Below are 18,264 nucleotides of genomic sequence, written 5' to 3'. Positions count from 1 at the left end.
TCAGTGGCAAAAAAAAAAAAAAAAAGTAAAGAAAGAAGGAAGGAAGGAAAGACAGAGGGGACTTATATTATTAAAGATATTAGAGTCCGTTTAAAAAAAAGCCTTATGTGAAACCAGGCAAATTTCAAACTTATGGTGGTCCTCTCACCTCTACCCTGAGTGCTGGGCTTATACCACCATGTCAATTTCCAATGAAATTTCTATAAAATGGAGTTGTTACCTTCCTCTTGGCCTTCCGAAGAATTTTCTGTGCTTTCATCACTAGCCATGGATAAATATTCAGGGTCCTTTGGTTGAGACTGTTTGAAGGCACCCTGCTAAAATCAGTATCAGTAATCAGTTACCTAGAGATTTTGTTTCCTTTTGTTTACTGTTTTAAAGATGTTACTGCCAATACAATGAGCAAGAACCAAAATTTAAGAAAAAGGAATACATCCCTTATATGTGTCTTCTTTTTTTTTACTTTATTTTTTTATTTATTTTTTTTCTCCTTTATTAATTTATTCTTGTTACATCTCAATGGTTATACCATCCCTTGTATCCTCCCATTCTTCCCTCCCTCCCATTTTCCCCTTATTCCCCTCCCCTATGACTGTTCCTGAGGGGGATTACCTCCCCCTGTATATGTTCATAGGGTATCAAGTCTCTTCTTGGTAACCTGCTGTCCTTCCTCTGAGTGCCACCAGGTCTCCCCCTTCAGGGGACATGGTCAAAGGTGAGGCACCAGAGTATGTGAGAAAGTAATATCCCACTCTCCACTCTACTGTGGAGGGCTGGAGAGATGGCTCAGCCGTTAAAGGCTAGGCTCACAACCCTAAATATATGTGTCTTCTAAATACAAACTATGCTGTATTTTCTTAGAAAACAAGCCAGGGAAGTCCAAATGAGATATAATCATGGACTGAAAGGTATAAGTTGGTGCATACTTGAATGAACAATTAGTTTCTGAATACCTAAATATTATTTACTCCTCAAGAAACAGTGAGGACTTTTACAAGAATGATTTTTTTACTCTCTTAAAGGAATTTTCAATAGCACTGTGCTAAATATTAAAACATTTCCAGTGGTAGAAGTGTCTAAAAAAAGAAATATAAGGGCCTCCTTTTGGGATTAAAAACAGACATTTTTATAGTAAACTTTTTCTATTAAAAATGGGCTGTATAAAATTGTGAAAATGTGGAAAATAAGATATATTTTAATAACATATAAATATGGATAGTATATATAGATCTTTCACATTGAAAAGAATTATAAAATATAGCAAGCATTAATTTAAAATAGAGGCATTAAAAGACATTTCTTCTAAGTGCATGAAACATGCCAGGTTCATATTTCATATTTACATATTTTATTGTCCACATATTATAAGCTGCGAGGGGGCCATGATAATGGTACCATTTCTTCAAGCTTCCTGGCCAGTCCAGAAGGTTGGGTAACAGAGGCAACCATTGTTGTCTTTTTTTTTTCATGTTCTCTGTTATCTTTCCCCATGACTCCTCCTTTGTCCTTCTGTTGGCAACCTCACAGTTACATTCCAAAATGTATTATTGGAATAAAATTTTCCCTGTGACTACCACACCCAACCTAAATGCAAATCCTTTCAACTCAATATTACATGGTCTCTTCATATAAGACATTTATACTATTTTTCCTAGCGTATACTGTTTTGCTCTTAGACTACTGTCTTCTACCATAAGCCCTCCTCAGCCTTCCCCCTGTATTTAATAGCCTGGTACTTACTTAATACTGAATAATTTCAATTTACTGAAAGTCCAAAGAACTGAAAGGTATCCAAAGTGGCATCAAATACCAATATCTATATTACATCAGCTTGAGTCTTCAATGGTTTTGTATAAATTATAAAATCATGTGGTAGCGTGCATGTGTGCTCTGTGTACAGTGCTGATTCCTGATATAGTCTAATGCCAAGAAAGTCGGTGAGTAACATGTTTATCATACTAGATGGTTTTATTTGTTGAAATAGATGTAAAAGTTAATGCTTTTGTTGTGTTTGTAGCAGAACAGCACAGGTTCCATTCTTAACAGCCACTGGTACTGCTCACTTCTTTTCTGCTACAATAGACACTGAAGATAACTAGACAACTTGAAAGTTAAAGCTTTGAAATACAGACTGGTATTTCAAATGTGAGTTAAACTCAACTTTTGAGTAACTAAGAATGATAATACATATGCATGAAACAAATTCAGGAGTGAACACCTCTACATCTTTCGGGATTTTACATGTTTAGTCAAAAGCATCACAGCTGATTGGGTCTCTTTTAATATGTGAGGAGCCTCGAGGGTTTGGGACGCAAAAATGATGAGGAAAATGTGGAACCGAATCAGAGGACAAGGTTTTGCATAAGCTGTGTAACTTATAAGGTGTTATATATTGCTTAGGTTCTGATAGGATGAGAAAGTATTAAATCATACTAAAGGTATTAAAATAAAATGTTAAACTATGATCTACTGATTCTTAAGAGCAATCTGAAGGAACTTTGCATGTACCGTGGTATATCATTACCCCCAGACCAAAAAAAAATCTTAAGCAGAAACTTAAATGTAAATACTTATGTACCACTGTCTGATTCTTTCTGTGGTCATCATGACATTTCTGCTCTTCCTTTGATGTCACTTGTTCAGTTGATTCTGCTGACAAATCCACATAATTAATTAAAATACTCGGAAAATTTTGTTGAGTAGTTGGTGTGCATATAGAATATTCAATGTAACGCAAATTGGGTTTTTTATTTCCCAGTTGAAAACTTCAGTTATGATTATGGTTATTTGGATATTTACTATACTTACAAATAGCTTCAGTAGGTCATATACACATAGGCAACAGAGGGAGATGTTAAAGCCATGCATACAAACTAAAGCCCATGCCCAGTTATTCTACCAAACAAAACTAGAAAGCATGTGGAATCAAACAAAATCACACTGAACTGTATTCTCTACATTGTAAAGAGTAGTTTGAGTGTTTAACTAGCTGTTTTCTTCAACTAACTCATACTCCCTTCCAAACTTCATCCTTTGGCCACCCTGCTCCTTACACCTGAAACTTTCTTTCATTTGATGCTTTGAGAAGTTTCTTTTTGCATCTAAGACTCAGTATAATATTTTTAAAGTCCTCTATTGTAGTTATATTTTTATAGTAAAATATAGTTTGCTTTCTTGTAGTAGGCTGCTGGCACTTTTTGACACTTTTTATTGAACATTTTTATTAATTACATATACATTTATATTATTACACATATATTCAATAGACTACTTATGGCAAGAAGAACGAGTTTAAGTTATTTCTTCATATATAACTATTTTCTCCTGGACTAGAGAGCACAATTTTAACTTCATCTTTGTGCAGTCAGTATTTAATTCATTTTACTCAATAATTATTTATGCAGTTCTTAGTAAGACCTGGCCCTGAAAGACAAAAGTTATGAGCAAAAGTTTAATGACTGGGCTTCAGAAAGTTAAGCTTGCTTTGACCCCTAAAAAGTAAGCACAGGAAGAGTGGAGATAGGAAAAAATAGCACCATGAAAATCTGTAGCAAAAGAGACTGTCATCTGTTAAGTGACAGCTGTTATCTGTGTAAAAATGGGAAGAAAATGAATTGGATATGACCAGCTGTTCTGTTACATCAAGGGAGTTATCAAAGATTTATATAAAACTTAAAGTTTCAAAAAAAACTAAAGTTTCTTGTACATTAATATTTGAAAAAAACTTCATATTCATCTTTGCAACTTAGATATTGTAAATGTGATGGCAGACTCAACATTAAAAACTGTAAATGCAGCCAGGTGTGGTGTTACACACCTTTAGTCCCAGCACTCAGGAGGCAGAGGCAGGATGATCTTTGCAAGTTTGAGGCCAGCCTGGTCTACAAAATCACTTCCAGGACAGCAAGGCTGCTACACAGAGAAACCCTGTTTCAAAAAACAAACAAACAAACAAACAAAAACTCCAAAACAAAAAACTGCAAATGTGAAAGCAGAATCAGTATTACTGACATGAAAAAAAAGGAGGGATGTAGGTTAGTAGGCAGAAAAATACAAAAAGCTGTAAAGATTGAGATTTGCTGGATAAATAAATTCAAGAGCAAATAGTAAAGAAAATGCAACTCTTTAATGAGAACAAGAGTAAACAGAGATCCAAGTATAGTAGACTCTGCATTGTGGTACCAAATGATATGTGAAATAAATTAAGTAAGATGATTAACATTTTGCTTTACACATTTAATAACTCCTCTGGAATTCTTAATGAATGTGCTGTTTTTAAATATCAGGTCATCTACAAAGAATATAATGAAGTATCATTGAACAGATATGGTATAAACATAGATTATGTGAAGCCTCGGGGTTTATATAAAATCAAACTCATATAATAATTAAATGACAGGGATAACATGAATAGAGTTTCTAATGATTATTCTAGGAGATATTCATCCATTTTCTCTGACATAGAACATTAACTCTACATGTAGGCAAAAAATAGGAAAGATGTTTCATCATGCTATGTATTACACTAGTTCCTGCTGCCACAATAAGGACACTGAGATAGAGAATAAATGGATTAAAATAAAAACTGTTTGAAGAAAGTGAATAAAGTGTGTTTAATTAAAACAAACCATAATTTGAATTTATGATAAGCAGTAACTTAAATTTAGTTCATATCCTAAATGTATGTTCCCCAAACCCTGTCTTCTAAGTAGATGACTTCAAGCATATATTATTACAAACAACAGTCTTATGTTTTTTTATATTATTTTAAGCAACTAAATGACTTATTGTAAACAATGAGACTTAACAATGATAATTTAGTCCCTCAAGTAAACTCCTTCCATCAAATTTGGAGATCACAGAAGTTAAAATCAAGAAGGCTATGTAGATTTCACGATTTTGAAGCACTTTTCCTACATAAATCAGTATTGTAAAATTTACCTGAACAGTATGATTTTGCTTGCTTTTTTGCTGGTGCTTCACTCATAAAAGAATGTCTCTCTTTAATGGGAAGCTGTATACAATTTGAAAGAAAATATTTTATAAAACTTGCGGGTTTCAAAGTATATGATTTTAATAACTCAGGATAAGATATAAACTTATTACCTTCAAGTGAACATATTCTTTAGGACAGTCTAAAAATCAGAGATATATAGTTAATGATATGTAAACACGATAAACTTTACCACAGTTTCATAAAGAATTACTGTGGTTAGCTTTACAGCGATTATGCTAATTTTGGAGTTGTGGCAAAATTTTACTTTTTGTTTTTCTCTAGAAGGAAATACACATGAGAGAAGTCTACTGATAAATGGAATAATTTTCAATAAACTAAATAGTTTTCAAATTATGATTATGAGATCAGTGAGTATTTCTAGGAAAAGTTATATGGCTGCATTAAGGTGGCATTTTTACTGGGTGGAGAACAAAATATTTCTCTAATTTCAGGATGAAATCAGGAAACTAAGATAATACTTCAATGGTCAAAACTGATTATAGCAAGGGACGGAAAGCATTTTCGGCAATAAACTATTACACAGTCATTCATTCCAGAGTTTGATTGGAGGTCACTTTATCTTTCACTTTATATCTAAGTTATAAGCACTTTTCAGAGAGATGTGAAATTTTTCAAGAATGTTTCTGAATTTTATCACCATGATTATTCACTTGTAGAATAATAGCACATAAAATTTTCTTATTTTACACCCACACATGTTAACTATATTTAGTATTGCATGTTGGATTTTTCTTTAGTTTGCATTTCTTTAATTTTTTGAGAACTTCATAGATAATTTCCACCCTTCCCTCTCCCCCTCCAACTTCTTCTGACTTTACTTCCTCTCAAATTCATAATCTTTTAAACTGTTGTTGTTACACACACATACTTATTCACACACATATATGAAACCTACAGCGGTCATTGAGTGTTGCTTGTATGGAGATGGGTTTATAGCTGACAAGTTGGGATTGGGTAACATATCAGGGAGCTTGTCCATGGAAGAAACTGATTCACTGGCTCTCAATAGCCACTGACTGGCCTGTAGCTCTTCCTCTACAGTCCAGGCAGGTTACTTTGAGCTCTTAAATAACTCAGTTTGAAACATTGGCACTAGCAATGATATTGCATCATCTACATCAAATCCTTGTATATAATTTGAAGAACATGGGAATTAAAATACAATTTTTAATTTCAAACATTTTTACTAACTTATTTCATAAAAATTAATGTTAATAACTCACTTATTTGGAGCCATTTCCCATGCCTTATCTCAGGAACTTCAATTGGAACAGAATCATTTTTCCCCACTGTAGGCTGTAAGGGTTTATAATAAAGGGATTTAAGCTCCTGCACAGTTCATACAAGATGGGGTTAACTATGCAGGAAAAAATATAATTACCTTTGATAGAGGATAGTCTTTAGGTGTATCTAAAAATGTCAAGGAGAGAAAATAATTAATTCCATGTAAGCTTGATGTTGGCCATATACATTCATGTAAAATTAACATAGAAAATAATCTTCGTGGATGAGAATGGGTGTTTTAATGTTAAAGTTTGATGGATCTTTGCATGGTTTGGCCATGCAAGAAAGGCAAAGTGGTCGTGATTGGCCAAGCCAAGAAAGAGCAATTCAAAGACATCAACTGGAAAAAATAACCCAATAGCTTGAAATAGACCTAGAGTTTCTAAAGAAAATAAGAGCACAATCCAAAGTGATATAACACTGGTGCAATAGTGTCGCAAACATTGTAGTAATAACCAACAACTGTCTGATTAAATTTAAGACACACTGCGTGGGATGGAAACCATGTCCAATATTGCTCAGGTGGCCAAGAACCTGAGACTCAAGAGGCCACCGACCTAAGAGAAAACCAAATACTATTTTCTGCTAAAGAAGCATAGCAATAAAATTACTCCTGATGATATTTGCCATATCCTTAGATCAGTGTCTTCTTCAGCCAATATCACAGAAGCTTACTTCTACAGTAGATAAGAAATAACTCAGAGATCTACAATGGACGATGTATAGAGGGTGAGAGACCTTGAAACACTCAGTCCCAAATGGGATATCTTCATCAAACCCCTGCCCTCAGGGGTCAAGGAACTATGTGGAAGACGAGGCAGAAAGATTGTGAAATTCAGAGGGGACAGAGGACAACAAAGAAATGGTCTCTTCCAGATACAATGGGATTGACAGATGAACTCACAGTGACTGCAGCAGCATGCACAGGGCCTGCACAGTTCTAAGCTAAATGGCGCTCCAGCACTGAGAGAGAGAAGTGAACACAAGCTCCCATCCCTAGCCAAAAAGTTATCTCCACCTGACAACCACTTACAAAGAATAAGGACAGTCTTCACTCCTCATCAAGGAAGCTTCTCTTTGCAACAGATGGAGACCACTACAGAAAACCACGATGAATGAAAAGGCAAAGTTGTTGATCCCAGTCTGAATGGATCCAACTACAGAAAAATATTCTCCATCACTTAAGGAAACATTTCAGAAGAGGAGGTGGGAGGATCTTTCATGTTGCTTCTGTTTTGCATCGTGATCTTGGCGTGTCAGCTTCTTTAGTTGCTTGTGTGGATGGTGTAGGATTATAGCCCACCTTGTGCTGAGCTCATGTAGGAACTGTGTATCTGGAACTAAGCTTTAGAAGTGTAGTCCTGGAGGGCAATGTTTGGGGGAACTCAACAAACAAAGCCAGAACTGAACGTCCAGAGAAAGACAAGGGTGTATGGAGGTGACATTAGCAGGCTTGACTCTACAGCAGTGGTTCTCAACCTGTGGGTTACGACCCCTTCAGAAGTTGCATAGTCAGATATTCTATATATCAAATAATTTATATTATGATTCAAAACAGTGGCAAGTTTACAGTAATGAAGTAGCAATGAATATAATTTTATGATTGGGGTCACCACGACATGAGGAAGTATATTAAAAGGTGATAGCATGGGGAAAGTTGAGGGCCGGTGTTCTAGGAGGTCTGACCAGTGAAAGGCAGTGCAGGGTCTATGACATGGCCGACATCTTGGTGTCTGGAAATGAAGTGTGCAGGCTTAGGAAACTTGTCATGGAAAGCTGGTACTAGGGATGTGTACCTGGAAGTAGACCTGGGTAGGTAGAGATGACACAAGTGAGCTTAGTTCTTGAGGGACTTTCCAAGAAAAGCCATTTCAGAAGCTCCATGTCTGGGGCTGGGCTTGGGAGGGTGTACAGCATGGGCATCTCTAAAGGTTCTAAAGGTTCTAAAGTTCTAAAGGTTATAGTTAAACTACTGAAGCTGATGTTTGAATAAGTCAGCACATATTTTTGTTGTTTTGTGTTTTTCATTGTTTTTTGTTTTGTTTGGGCTTTTTATTAATTCTTTGAGAATTTCATAGACTATATGTTGATTATATTCATTCCAGCTCCTCCCCTTAATTCCTCACAGACCTATTCACTATTCGCTATACCCTATTTTGTTAATTTAATAACCCATCAACTCTAATTCATGCTGTCTGTACATTTGGATTGGCAGCTATCCACTGAAGTACAGTCAACCTACAAGGAGCTTCGTATGGACGGATGTGATTGGCCATATATATGTAGAATGATATTATATCAAGATACTCCTCTATACACTCACATTTTGGATATTATTGGGACTTCATTATGGTCTCTTACACTGTATACTTCTTAAAATCATTAGTAAATATTTCTGTGGATGTATGCAAATATAAATACAGGAAACTCTAGGGTACAAGGTTAAAAGGGGAAAGTGTTCAATATGCAATATATAAGTATATAACAAAAAAATTAATTAGTCTCCTTTGAAATTATTTACTGTAACATTATTTATTTGCCGTAACTTTTTTAGCATAACATGGTATATTTTATTTCAATGTTGCAGTGTGAAGCAGAATAGGAAACCATGACAGTTGAAAGTGCTGTTGACCTTTTGGTTGCATTCCTGACCACCTTCATGATTGAAACACCAGCCTTTGCTTTTCACAAGGTGTTTCTCCAGGATTTAAGAAGACCTTACAATACAACCATTGGTGTAATTGCATTGATTATGGACTAGAGAAACCTCAGGGGTTGGGGTTACAAAAAATGTGCTAGTGTCACTTTAAGGCCTGAAAACAGAAATTTCCTCTTGGAGTAGTTTAACCAAGAGTGAATCCAAATTTGAATTCTCTTGCCTCTCTCTCTCTGCCTTCCCTCTATGATTTGTGGTCCCTGGCCTATCTGTAGCCTGTCTGTGGTGTGTAACTAATGTGTCCCTGTTGCCTGCCTGACCTGTAAGAGTGTTTTTCCTATCCACTCTTTGTTGTGCTTATACCTAACAAAGGGCTTTGCTCTGTATTACTGAACAGCATAGGAAACATGAGATGGAAGAGGAAACAGGAATACAGAAATCTGTAACAAGACTTAATAAGAAAAGTTACTCTACTGACTTCAACTGATGCAGAATAGCACTCAAACCATACACAGATAGTATTGACCCGTACCCACGTTGCTTCCAACATTTCTTGGCACATTAAACTGGCTAAGCATAGAATAGGACAGCAACAAAAGTATAGTCTTCTTTGATCTCAAGGCATATTATTTTCATGGCTGCAGGGTCTGACAAAAATCCAGTTCCTTTGAAGGCATGAGATATTTTCAGAAAAGTATGTCACCATAGTAAAGACACATAAAAAAGATATATATGAGTTAAAGTTACCAACTTCAAACTAATTACCTTGAAGACACAAGTTACTTCCCTGAAGCATTCAGATTAATAGGAAAAAACAGCATTATTTACTTCAAGTTCTTTGATGAAATTTGGGGGAGGTAGAAAAAGTAATGAGCGGAAGACTGCAAGCATTTCAAATATTTTGAGGTATTTGTTCCAGGGAAAGGAATGTTTAAAAATTCACCTTCCAAAAATGATTTCATAGGAATCATATCCCAGGCCTCCTTTGAAACAGGCTCTTCCTCTACAGTGGTAAGCTGTGTGAATTGAGGGAAAAGATATTTAATGACTCTTGAACAGGTTATAAAATATGAAATTAGTGATTCAGAATAAAATTAAAAGTAACCACCTTTGATTGAGGACATTCCTTAGAAAACTCTGACATGTCAAGAAGACCTATAATCAAATAAACACAAATTGAAAATACTGACTGTAATTTATGAAGAATTAATATGAAAGATAGCTATAACAGGTAACTTTCATAATGGCTATTAAATTTTGTTTTGATGGATTTTTACTTAGTTGCATTTTAGACAACTAAGGAATGTGACAGAAATATAATGGACAAAATTAAACCATAGTTGTATTTATACTTAAAATTATCCTCCAAAAAAGTGATCTGAATGGATGTAACTTAATAGGAAAGGCACATATATCAATGTGAGGTTTTTAACTGATGGGAAGAAAACTGTGGTCACAGGAAGAAATCATGACTATGAGGGAGCATTTCATTTACTGAGGCTATGGCTGAATAGATCAACACATATTTCAGGGGCATTCAAACAATACTCTAAGAGCTCTATTCATGGTCTCCATATCATAATCTATTTTTTGCAACACCAGTCAGTCATAAAACTTCAAAGAGGTGAATATTTTTGTATCAAGGTTTTCAAAATTGATCAATTTGGGTATTCACATACAGGATAATATTGCATAAAGATTCTTCTCAAGGGACACATATGTACGCTATTATTTAGACATTTATACTTCATTTCCTTTTTATGGTATACATGCCTTTTCAGTAAATACTTTTCAGGAGATATATGAACCTAAGCTACAAAAAGAGAGAGGATACAAGAAAATGTATATATCTCAAAATTAACTGTGTGTGTATGTGTGTGTGTACCAACAACTACAAAATTAATTAAAAATCTCTTTGTGAGATATGATAGTCAAACAAGAACAAGCTAAGTTATCACAGAAGAATTATAAAGTACTAATTTGCTACATCTCAGAGTAGTGTTTAATATTAGACATGTATGCAATAAATAACTCAATAAATAAACATCGCAGAGAGGTGTTTAATATTAGACATGTATGCAATGTGTCCTTTTCTCTCAATTATCTTATTTGGAGTACCATGAAATAGTCAAGTAGGATTTCATCAATTAACAATCTTATAAGGAAGTTAGCTATCATTTCAAAAGCAGATGGTGATTCTGCATTAAAATTAGTCTCAATTTAATCCTTAACATCAATGCCACCTATATTTTGATGGCTCAAATTTACAGAGAAAACTAAGTGTTACATAGTTCATCACATGACTATCACTCTTGGTTCCAATAACAAAAATCTCATTTTTATTTAAACCAACATATATCAATGATTTCTGAGATGGTATCTCTAAAATTCTGTATTGTTAACTCTAAATTTGCATGTTATTTCTTTTTTCCTGTATTGGTTAGTTTTTTTGTTTTGTTTTGTTTTGTTTCATTTTGTTTTTTGTCAACTTAAGATAAGCTAGAGTCACTGAGAAGAGGGAACCTCAGTTGAGAAAATGCTTCTTTCATATTTGCCTACAGCTAAGGCTTTGGGGAAGTTTCTTGACTGATGACTAATGTAGAACACCATAGATCACTGTGGGTAGTGCCACCTCTGGGGTATGTAGTAAAGCAAACTGAGCATGTGGGAGGAGCAAGCCAATAAGCATCTTTGCTTCATGATTCCTACTTCAGTTCCTGCCTCCAGGTACCAGTTTTGGCATCTCTCAATGAACAGTGAGCAGGGATACATAAGCCAAGTAAGCCATTTCCTCCTCAAGGCGCTTTTGTTCATGGTGTTTTATCACAACAAAAAAAGCAAACTAAGACCCTTGCCATCTTTAGCTCCACCTTCGTTCTAGCACATCTTTCCCTTTTGCATTCATTTAGTAAATTGATTCTACAAGTTCCTTTCCTTTTTATTTGGTGCTGATATAACTGGAGAAATTATATTCTCAAACATGTAGACAGATACGGAATTGGTAATCAAGACATCTTGTGATATTGCATTTTCTCTATGGCATTTCTATATCCATCCTCTCCATGAGAAATATTCTCAGAAATAATAACAAAAAAATAGGTTGTTCTTAGATTATGTCAACCAAAGGTTCTTTCTGGATTTCTTTAATGGCAAGTCTAGACACTTGCTGCTTGTTGTGTTTGGAACATCAACTACACCACTAGGCAATTTTCTAGAAATAAAGAACCTCAGAAAATTTGAACCAGTTATTTTGAACATTGTCCTTAACAGGTTGACCATGAAACTTTGAGAAGCTCTGATCTATAAGGAGTCTCTTTCAAAATTCCTTTACAACTTAACTCTACAAAACCCAGTATCTATTTGGTGTGATTTTCCTACCATGCCTCACAATTTGAATTAGCATATCATAAACCATGACCTTTGAATGCTCTTTGGATCTATTGGTGGCACTTTTGATCAACCTATAACTGAAGCCCCATGTTTTTCCTTTCCTTGATGCTATTATTGGCCCATATGGTATTATACTAAGAGTTAAGAACACTTTACACTGACATTAAATAATATATATAGCTGAGAAAGATATTGGTTGTACACAAAATATAGCACTGAAGAAGGATCTAAATATGCCAAGTCTTTATACATTCCCCAAAGTGAGGAACCAACACTATGAAAACACATTGTTCAGTTTCTTATACACAATTCTGTATTTTCACATAAGCGCTTCCCTACACGCTACCTTTCTTCATTGCCTTCATTGCCTCTTTATCCTTTCGCCTTTTTAATCTATCCCCGTTCTCCACCACTTCTGCTTACTTCTCAACCTTCCATAGGGGCAAAAAGACCTGATGGGCAACTCCTATCCCTCCCGCACACTTCGTTTAGCTTGACTTAATTACTTCTTTTTTGACATGCAAATTACAGCAAGTTAATATTTCCTGTTACTTAGTGATAAATAAGTAAATAAACCCTTTCCTGTTCAAGGTGCTTCTGGTCATGGTGTCTATAACAACAGAGACCTTGCAGTATATGTGACTCCTTGTGTTTCAAACAAATATTCTGTTAAAGGACTTTTTATTGCAAGATTAGTCACCTTTTAGCCATTCTGATAGGTGTAAGATGGAATCAGCGACACCACATGCTGGCGAGGATGTGGGGAGAGAGGAACACTCCTTCATTGCTGGTGGGAATGCAAACTAGTACAACCACTTTGGAAATCTATCTGGTGCTATCTCAGAAAAATGGGAATAGGGCTTCCTCAAGACCCAGCTATTCCACTCCTTGGAATATACCCAGAAGATGCTCCAGCACACAACAAGAAAATTTGCTCAACCATGTTCATAGCAGCCTTATTCATAATAGCCCGAACATGGAAACAGCCTAAGTGTCCCTCAATAGAAGAATGGATAAAGAAACTGTGGTACATATACACTATGGAATACTATTCAGCTATTAAAAACAAGGAATTCCCGAAATTTGTGGATAAATGGATTGAGCTAGAAATGATCATAATGAGTGAGTTAACTCAGAAGCAGAAAGACTCAAATGGTATATACTCACTTATATCTGCATATTAGCCCAACGGGCATGTCCCACGAAAGCCTTCACTTACCAGGAAACAGAGACAGAAGAGAGGACATACTAGTGGGACTCTAGATGTGAGATTCATGGGAGAAAGGCAAAGTAGAAGGACCCAGAGGGTCCTAGAAGCCTACAAATAGAACATTATGATAGGCAGATTTGGGCACAGGGGTCCCACTCAAACTAGGCACCAGACAAGGACAATACAGGTGGTAAACCTTAAACCCCTACCCAGATCTAGACAATGGACAGAACACTCTCCACAGTAGAGTGGAGAGTGGGATATTACTTTCTCACACACTCTGGTGCCTCACCTCTGACCATATCCCCTGGACGGGGAGACCTGATGGCACTCAGAGGAAGGAAAGCAGGTTACCAAGAAGAGACTTGATACCCTATGATCATACAGAGGGGGAGGTAATCCCCCTCAGGAACTGTCATAGGGGAGGGGAATAAGGGGAAAATGGGAGGGAGGGAAGAATGGGAGGATACAAGGGATGGGATAACCAATGAGATGTAACAAGAATAAATTAAAAAAAAAAAAAGATTAGTCACCTTTTTCCTGACATGCCACCATATTTTCTCCTCTTTGATATTTAGCCATTGATAAATACTCAACATCCTGTGTTTGGATTTGTTGAAAAATACTCTGTTAAAAAAAAAAGCATCAGTTATCAGTTACAAAACATTTTCTTGTCACTTTCCAGTAAAACCTCAGTTTTCTTTTTAAAAACTAATCAAATTTAATTTAAGGGGGCACAGAGAGAGGAAATTTTTGAAGGAAATGATATGTAGATCAGATCAAATACAGTATATATGTTCACAATTTTTAAATTTTAATTTAAAAATAAAACAGATTTAAAATAAATATGTATTTAAAAAGTATTACAAACAACAAAAATGACTCAGTATACAGACATATACATGCACATGTGTATATGTAATAATAAATTTTAAAAGGCTATCAACTTGAGAATGAGGAGTCATGAGAGGGGTTTGGTTTTTTTTCCTTTTTTATTTCTTTTATTTAATTGATTTATTCTTATTACATCTCAATTGTTATCCCCCTACTTGTATCCTCCCATTCCTCCTCCCTCCCACTTTCACCCTACTCCCCTCCCCTAGGTATGTGATGGAAGGGGACCTCCTCCTCCACCATATGGTCACAGCCTATCAAGTCTGTGAGAGGGGTTTGAAGGAGGATAGCTAGGGAAGGCTGGAGGGAGGAAACGGAAGACAGAAAGTGATGTAATTCTATTTCAATTAAAAACATATTCCCAAAAGTTTATATAGAGAGCCACCAAACAAATCTTCTAAAGCTGGTAAACACATTCATAAAAGCCCTAGGATACCAAACTAACATGCAAAGACCATGCCTTCCAGTGAGAAGCCGCGCAAGAAAGAAATCACAGAAATAGTTCCAGTCACAACTGTCTTTAAACAAATATTGTAATTAGCCTAATGAAGTGCACAAGTGTATAATGAAAACTTTAAGATACTGAAGAAGATACCAGAAGATGGAAAGACCCTTTTGCTGGGTTTGTTTTGTTTTGCTTTGCTTGTTGTTTGGGTTTTGGTTTGTTTGGTTTTGGTTTTTGTCAACTTGACAAAAGCAGTAATGGGAACCTCAATTAAAGAACTTCCATCATCAAGTTGGCCTTACGGGCACGTCTATGGGCATTTTCTTAACTGATGATTAATATGGAAGGGCCCAGATTACCACGGGCAGTGACACCCTTGGTCAGGTGGCACTGGCTTGTGTAAAAAAAGCAAGCTGGGCAAGCCATGGAGAAAAGCCAGTTCGTCCTGGATTTCTGCTTCAATTCCTACCTCAACACCTGGCTCAGCTTCCCTTGATGATTAACACTAATCTGTTATATGTAATAAGCTCTTTCCTCCTCTACTTGATTTTTTTCAAAACAACAACAAAAAAAACTAGAACATTTCATATTCCCGTGTACATACACATATGTGTGTGTGTGTGTGTGTGTGTATGAGAGAGAAAGAGAGAGAGAGAGAGAGAGAGAGAGAGAGAGAGAGAGGGAGGGAGGGAGGGAGGCGGTGGGAGAGAGAGACTGAATACCTGGCTTTGGCTTTGGAAACTCTAGCCCAGCCCCTGTGACATACTTCCTACAACAAGCTCACACTTCCTAATCTCCAAGAGTTATGACCCTATAAGCCTATGGGGGCTAGGGAGGAGAGTGTGGACACTGGAATGAGAGAGGCTGCCATAGGCTCCTGTCTTTGGATGCTTTATCACTGCTGCTTAGGGATCGGGGTGTAAAGCTCTCAGCTACTGCTCCAGCACATGCCTGTCTGCTTCCCGCCATGATGATCATGGGCTAACCCTCTGAAACTCGAATCAAGGCTTCAATTAAATGCTTTCCTTCCTTCCATGAAAGTTTTTTTGGTCATCATGTCTCTTCACAGCAATAGAACAGTAACTAAGGTGGAGTCTGGCAGGTGGATTTTCATCATGGAAGGATGGGTATCCAAGAGCGTGTAAGAAACTCCAAGGGGACTTGATAGCCTATGACCATATAGAGGGGGAGGAGGTCCCCCTTAGTCATAAACCTAGGGGAGGGGAACAGGGTGAAAACAAGACGTAGGGAGGAATGGGAGGATACAAATGATGGGATAACAATTGAGTTGTAATCTGAATAAATTAATAAAACAAAAAATATAAAATAAAAAAAGAACTCCAAGGGTCCAGGAAACCTCTTCAATTCAGATTGCATTAGGAAGTAGTTGCCCTGAAGTGTGTGCATCTGTGTGTGTGTGTGTGTGTGTGTGTGTGTGTGTGTGTGTGTGTGTGTGTATGTGTGTGTATAGACACAGAAAGGCAGAGAGACTCAAGTAATGTTAATTGTTAATTCCTGTTCTTTTTCTGCATGTCCTTCTATATTCAGAAATACTTTCTCTGAGTTCTTATTTCTGTTTATGCTATCATTTCAGTCATAAATTTAAATAAGATGCATCAATCTTTTCCCACCTCTGTCTCTTCAGGGTGTCCTATCAGAGTTGCCACCACATTTGAATATACCACTTTTCTCTATCTTGGCATCAAATGTGCTCATTTTATGAAGAAGTTGGGTTGCTGATCCTAGATTTTGCATATGTCTAGTTTCCTAGTTCTTAGCTGATATTCAGTAACTGAAAGTATTCAAGGTCATACAACTAAAATTGCTGTTGTGAGGCCTGAAACCAATATATTCAAGCAGCATATATTTTTCAATGGTTTTCTCCAATCTAAACACTGACATGAAATTCTCAAAGCATCTTGCACCAAATTTGGTCATGACACATTCTGGTGTCCAGTAAAGTCACTGGGTGACATTTTTAATATATCTTCTGACTCCCTTTATTGGAATAAGATAAGTTTGAAGGTTATTGATTGGAGCTTAGCACCATTGGCTCTAACAGATGATACAGTCTCTTTATAGGTAGTGGTGCTGATTTTGTATACCTGTGTTATCTCCCACACCAGAGATGCTGCTGGGGACCAAAATGAGTGAGAGTTACACATTGATCATACTGACTGGTCATATGAAACCTCAGTTTTTTAGTTATGTGGAATGATAGCCTTCTCTAATACATCAAATTGTGGGGTGATCCCCCTGAAATTATTAATACTTTAGAGTGCTTAGTTATCAGCTTCAAATTCGATCCATTCTTTAAGTGGGTATGTTTGCTATAAGAGTAAAACAACAGAAAAATTAAAATTTTTGAGATATACCCAAAGGTCAAGTTTAGCTGTAAGTTTCTTTCAAATTCAAAAACATTCTGCAATCCAGAACTAAGTAAATGGCATTAACACTAAACATTAACTCACAATCTATTGATTCTGGAAGAAATTTAAAAAATAACTTTCTCTGGCTCATTTTACATCATTTTACAATGAGGAACATCAAGTTTGTAATTTAAATTTAAATACTTAAATACCAGTGGTGAATTCTTTTCAAAACCATCTTGACTATTTGCTTCTTCCTCTGATATCAAGTTTACATCTGGTTCCTCTGACAAGTTCATATATGTAATTAAAATAAGCAAGAAAAAAACTTAAGTAACATGATAATAACTATTTCATATATAGAAAAGAAATAAACATTAGCACTAATACCAGATTTTTAATTTTTCAATTAGAATCTTTAAGTAGGTTTACTCTTCAACAGAATTACTGACCTATTTAACTGTCAAAAGCTTATATGCACTAGTTAGACAGCAGTCAAGTATGTTGTGTACACAACACACACACACACACATCTCCAAAAGTCTGTAACAATCACTCCATTAAACACCAATGAACCCACTTTTGAAACCAAATTGAAAAATATATATGAAAGCATTTATAGTCACAGTCTGCATTGAGTCACAAATTATAATCAATTATACATTTTCTTCTCTGACTATTCATTCTGTGTAATTATAGAGCTTGAAATTTATGTTGGTAAAGGTGACTGGTTATGGTCGATCTCTAAGATCTACTCTAAGATACAGTTAATGTAATTGACAGCTGAAAGGCTGTGGCCACTGTTTCTACAAGCAGACTTTTCTCCTGTGAGGGCTCCAAGGCATAGGCTAAGTCTTCTTTCATTAAGGTTCTCTTTCCCTAGATGATTATACTTGTTTTCCATGGCACTCCCCCTGTTGCTTTTGTTCATTTTTTCCTTTGTATCTTTGTGATTTCCATGGTAAATTATTTATTTATATGTCTATTCAATTTTTTCCT

The 18,264-nt window shown here is 35.9% G+C and overlaps 1 protein-coding gene across 1 annotated transcript in view; it reads right to left on the bottom strand.

Moving 5' to 3' along the window:
* Positions 1–18,264, bottom strand: part of POTEA (POTE ankyrin domain family member A) — a 151,405-nt gene that overhangs the window by 82,831 nt on the left and 50,310 nt on the right. Inside the window, exons 20-29 of the mRNA XM_084759824.1 lie at positions 17,478–17,551; positions 14,091–14,184; positions 10,066–10,112; positions 9,901–9,973; positions 6,399–6,427; positions 6,241–6,313; positions 5,107–5,135; positions 4,942–5,014; positions 2,579–2,652; positions 221–317 (exon numbers count right to left, since the gene is read on the bottom strand). Coding sequence (XP_084615950.1) covers positions 221–317; positions 2,579–2,652; positions 4,942–5,014; positions 5,107–5,135; positions 6,241–6,313; positions 6,399–6,427; positions 9,901–9,973; positions 10,066–10,112; positions 14,091–14,184; positions 17,478–17,551 — 663 coding nt within the window. The remainder of the gene's footprint in view (positions 1–220; positions 318–2,578; positions 2,653–4,941; positions 5,015–5,106; positions 5,136–6,240; positions 6,314–6,398; positions 6,428–9,900; positions 9,974–10,065; positions 10,113–14,090; positions 14,185–17,477; positions 17,552–18,264) is intronic.

Source organism: Acomys minous, assembly GCF_964271855.1.
Source record: "Acomys minous genome assembly, chromosome: 15".
Lineage (NCBI taxonomy): Eukaryota > Metazoa > Chordata > Mammalia > Rodentia > Muridae > Acomys > Acomys minous.
Note: the sequence above shows the minus strand (reverse complement) of the source record. Positions and strands in the feature narration are given on the sequence as shown.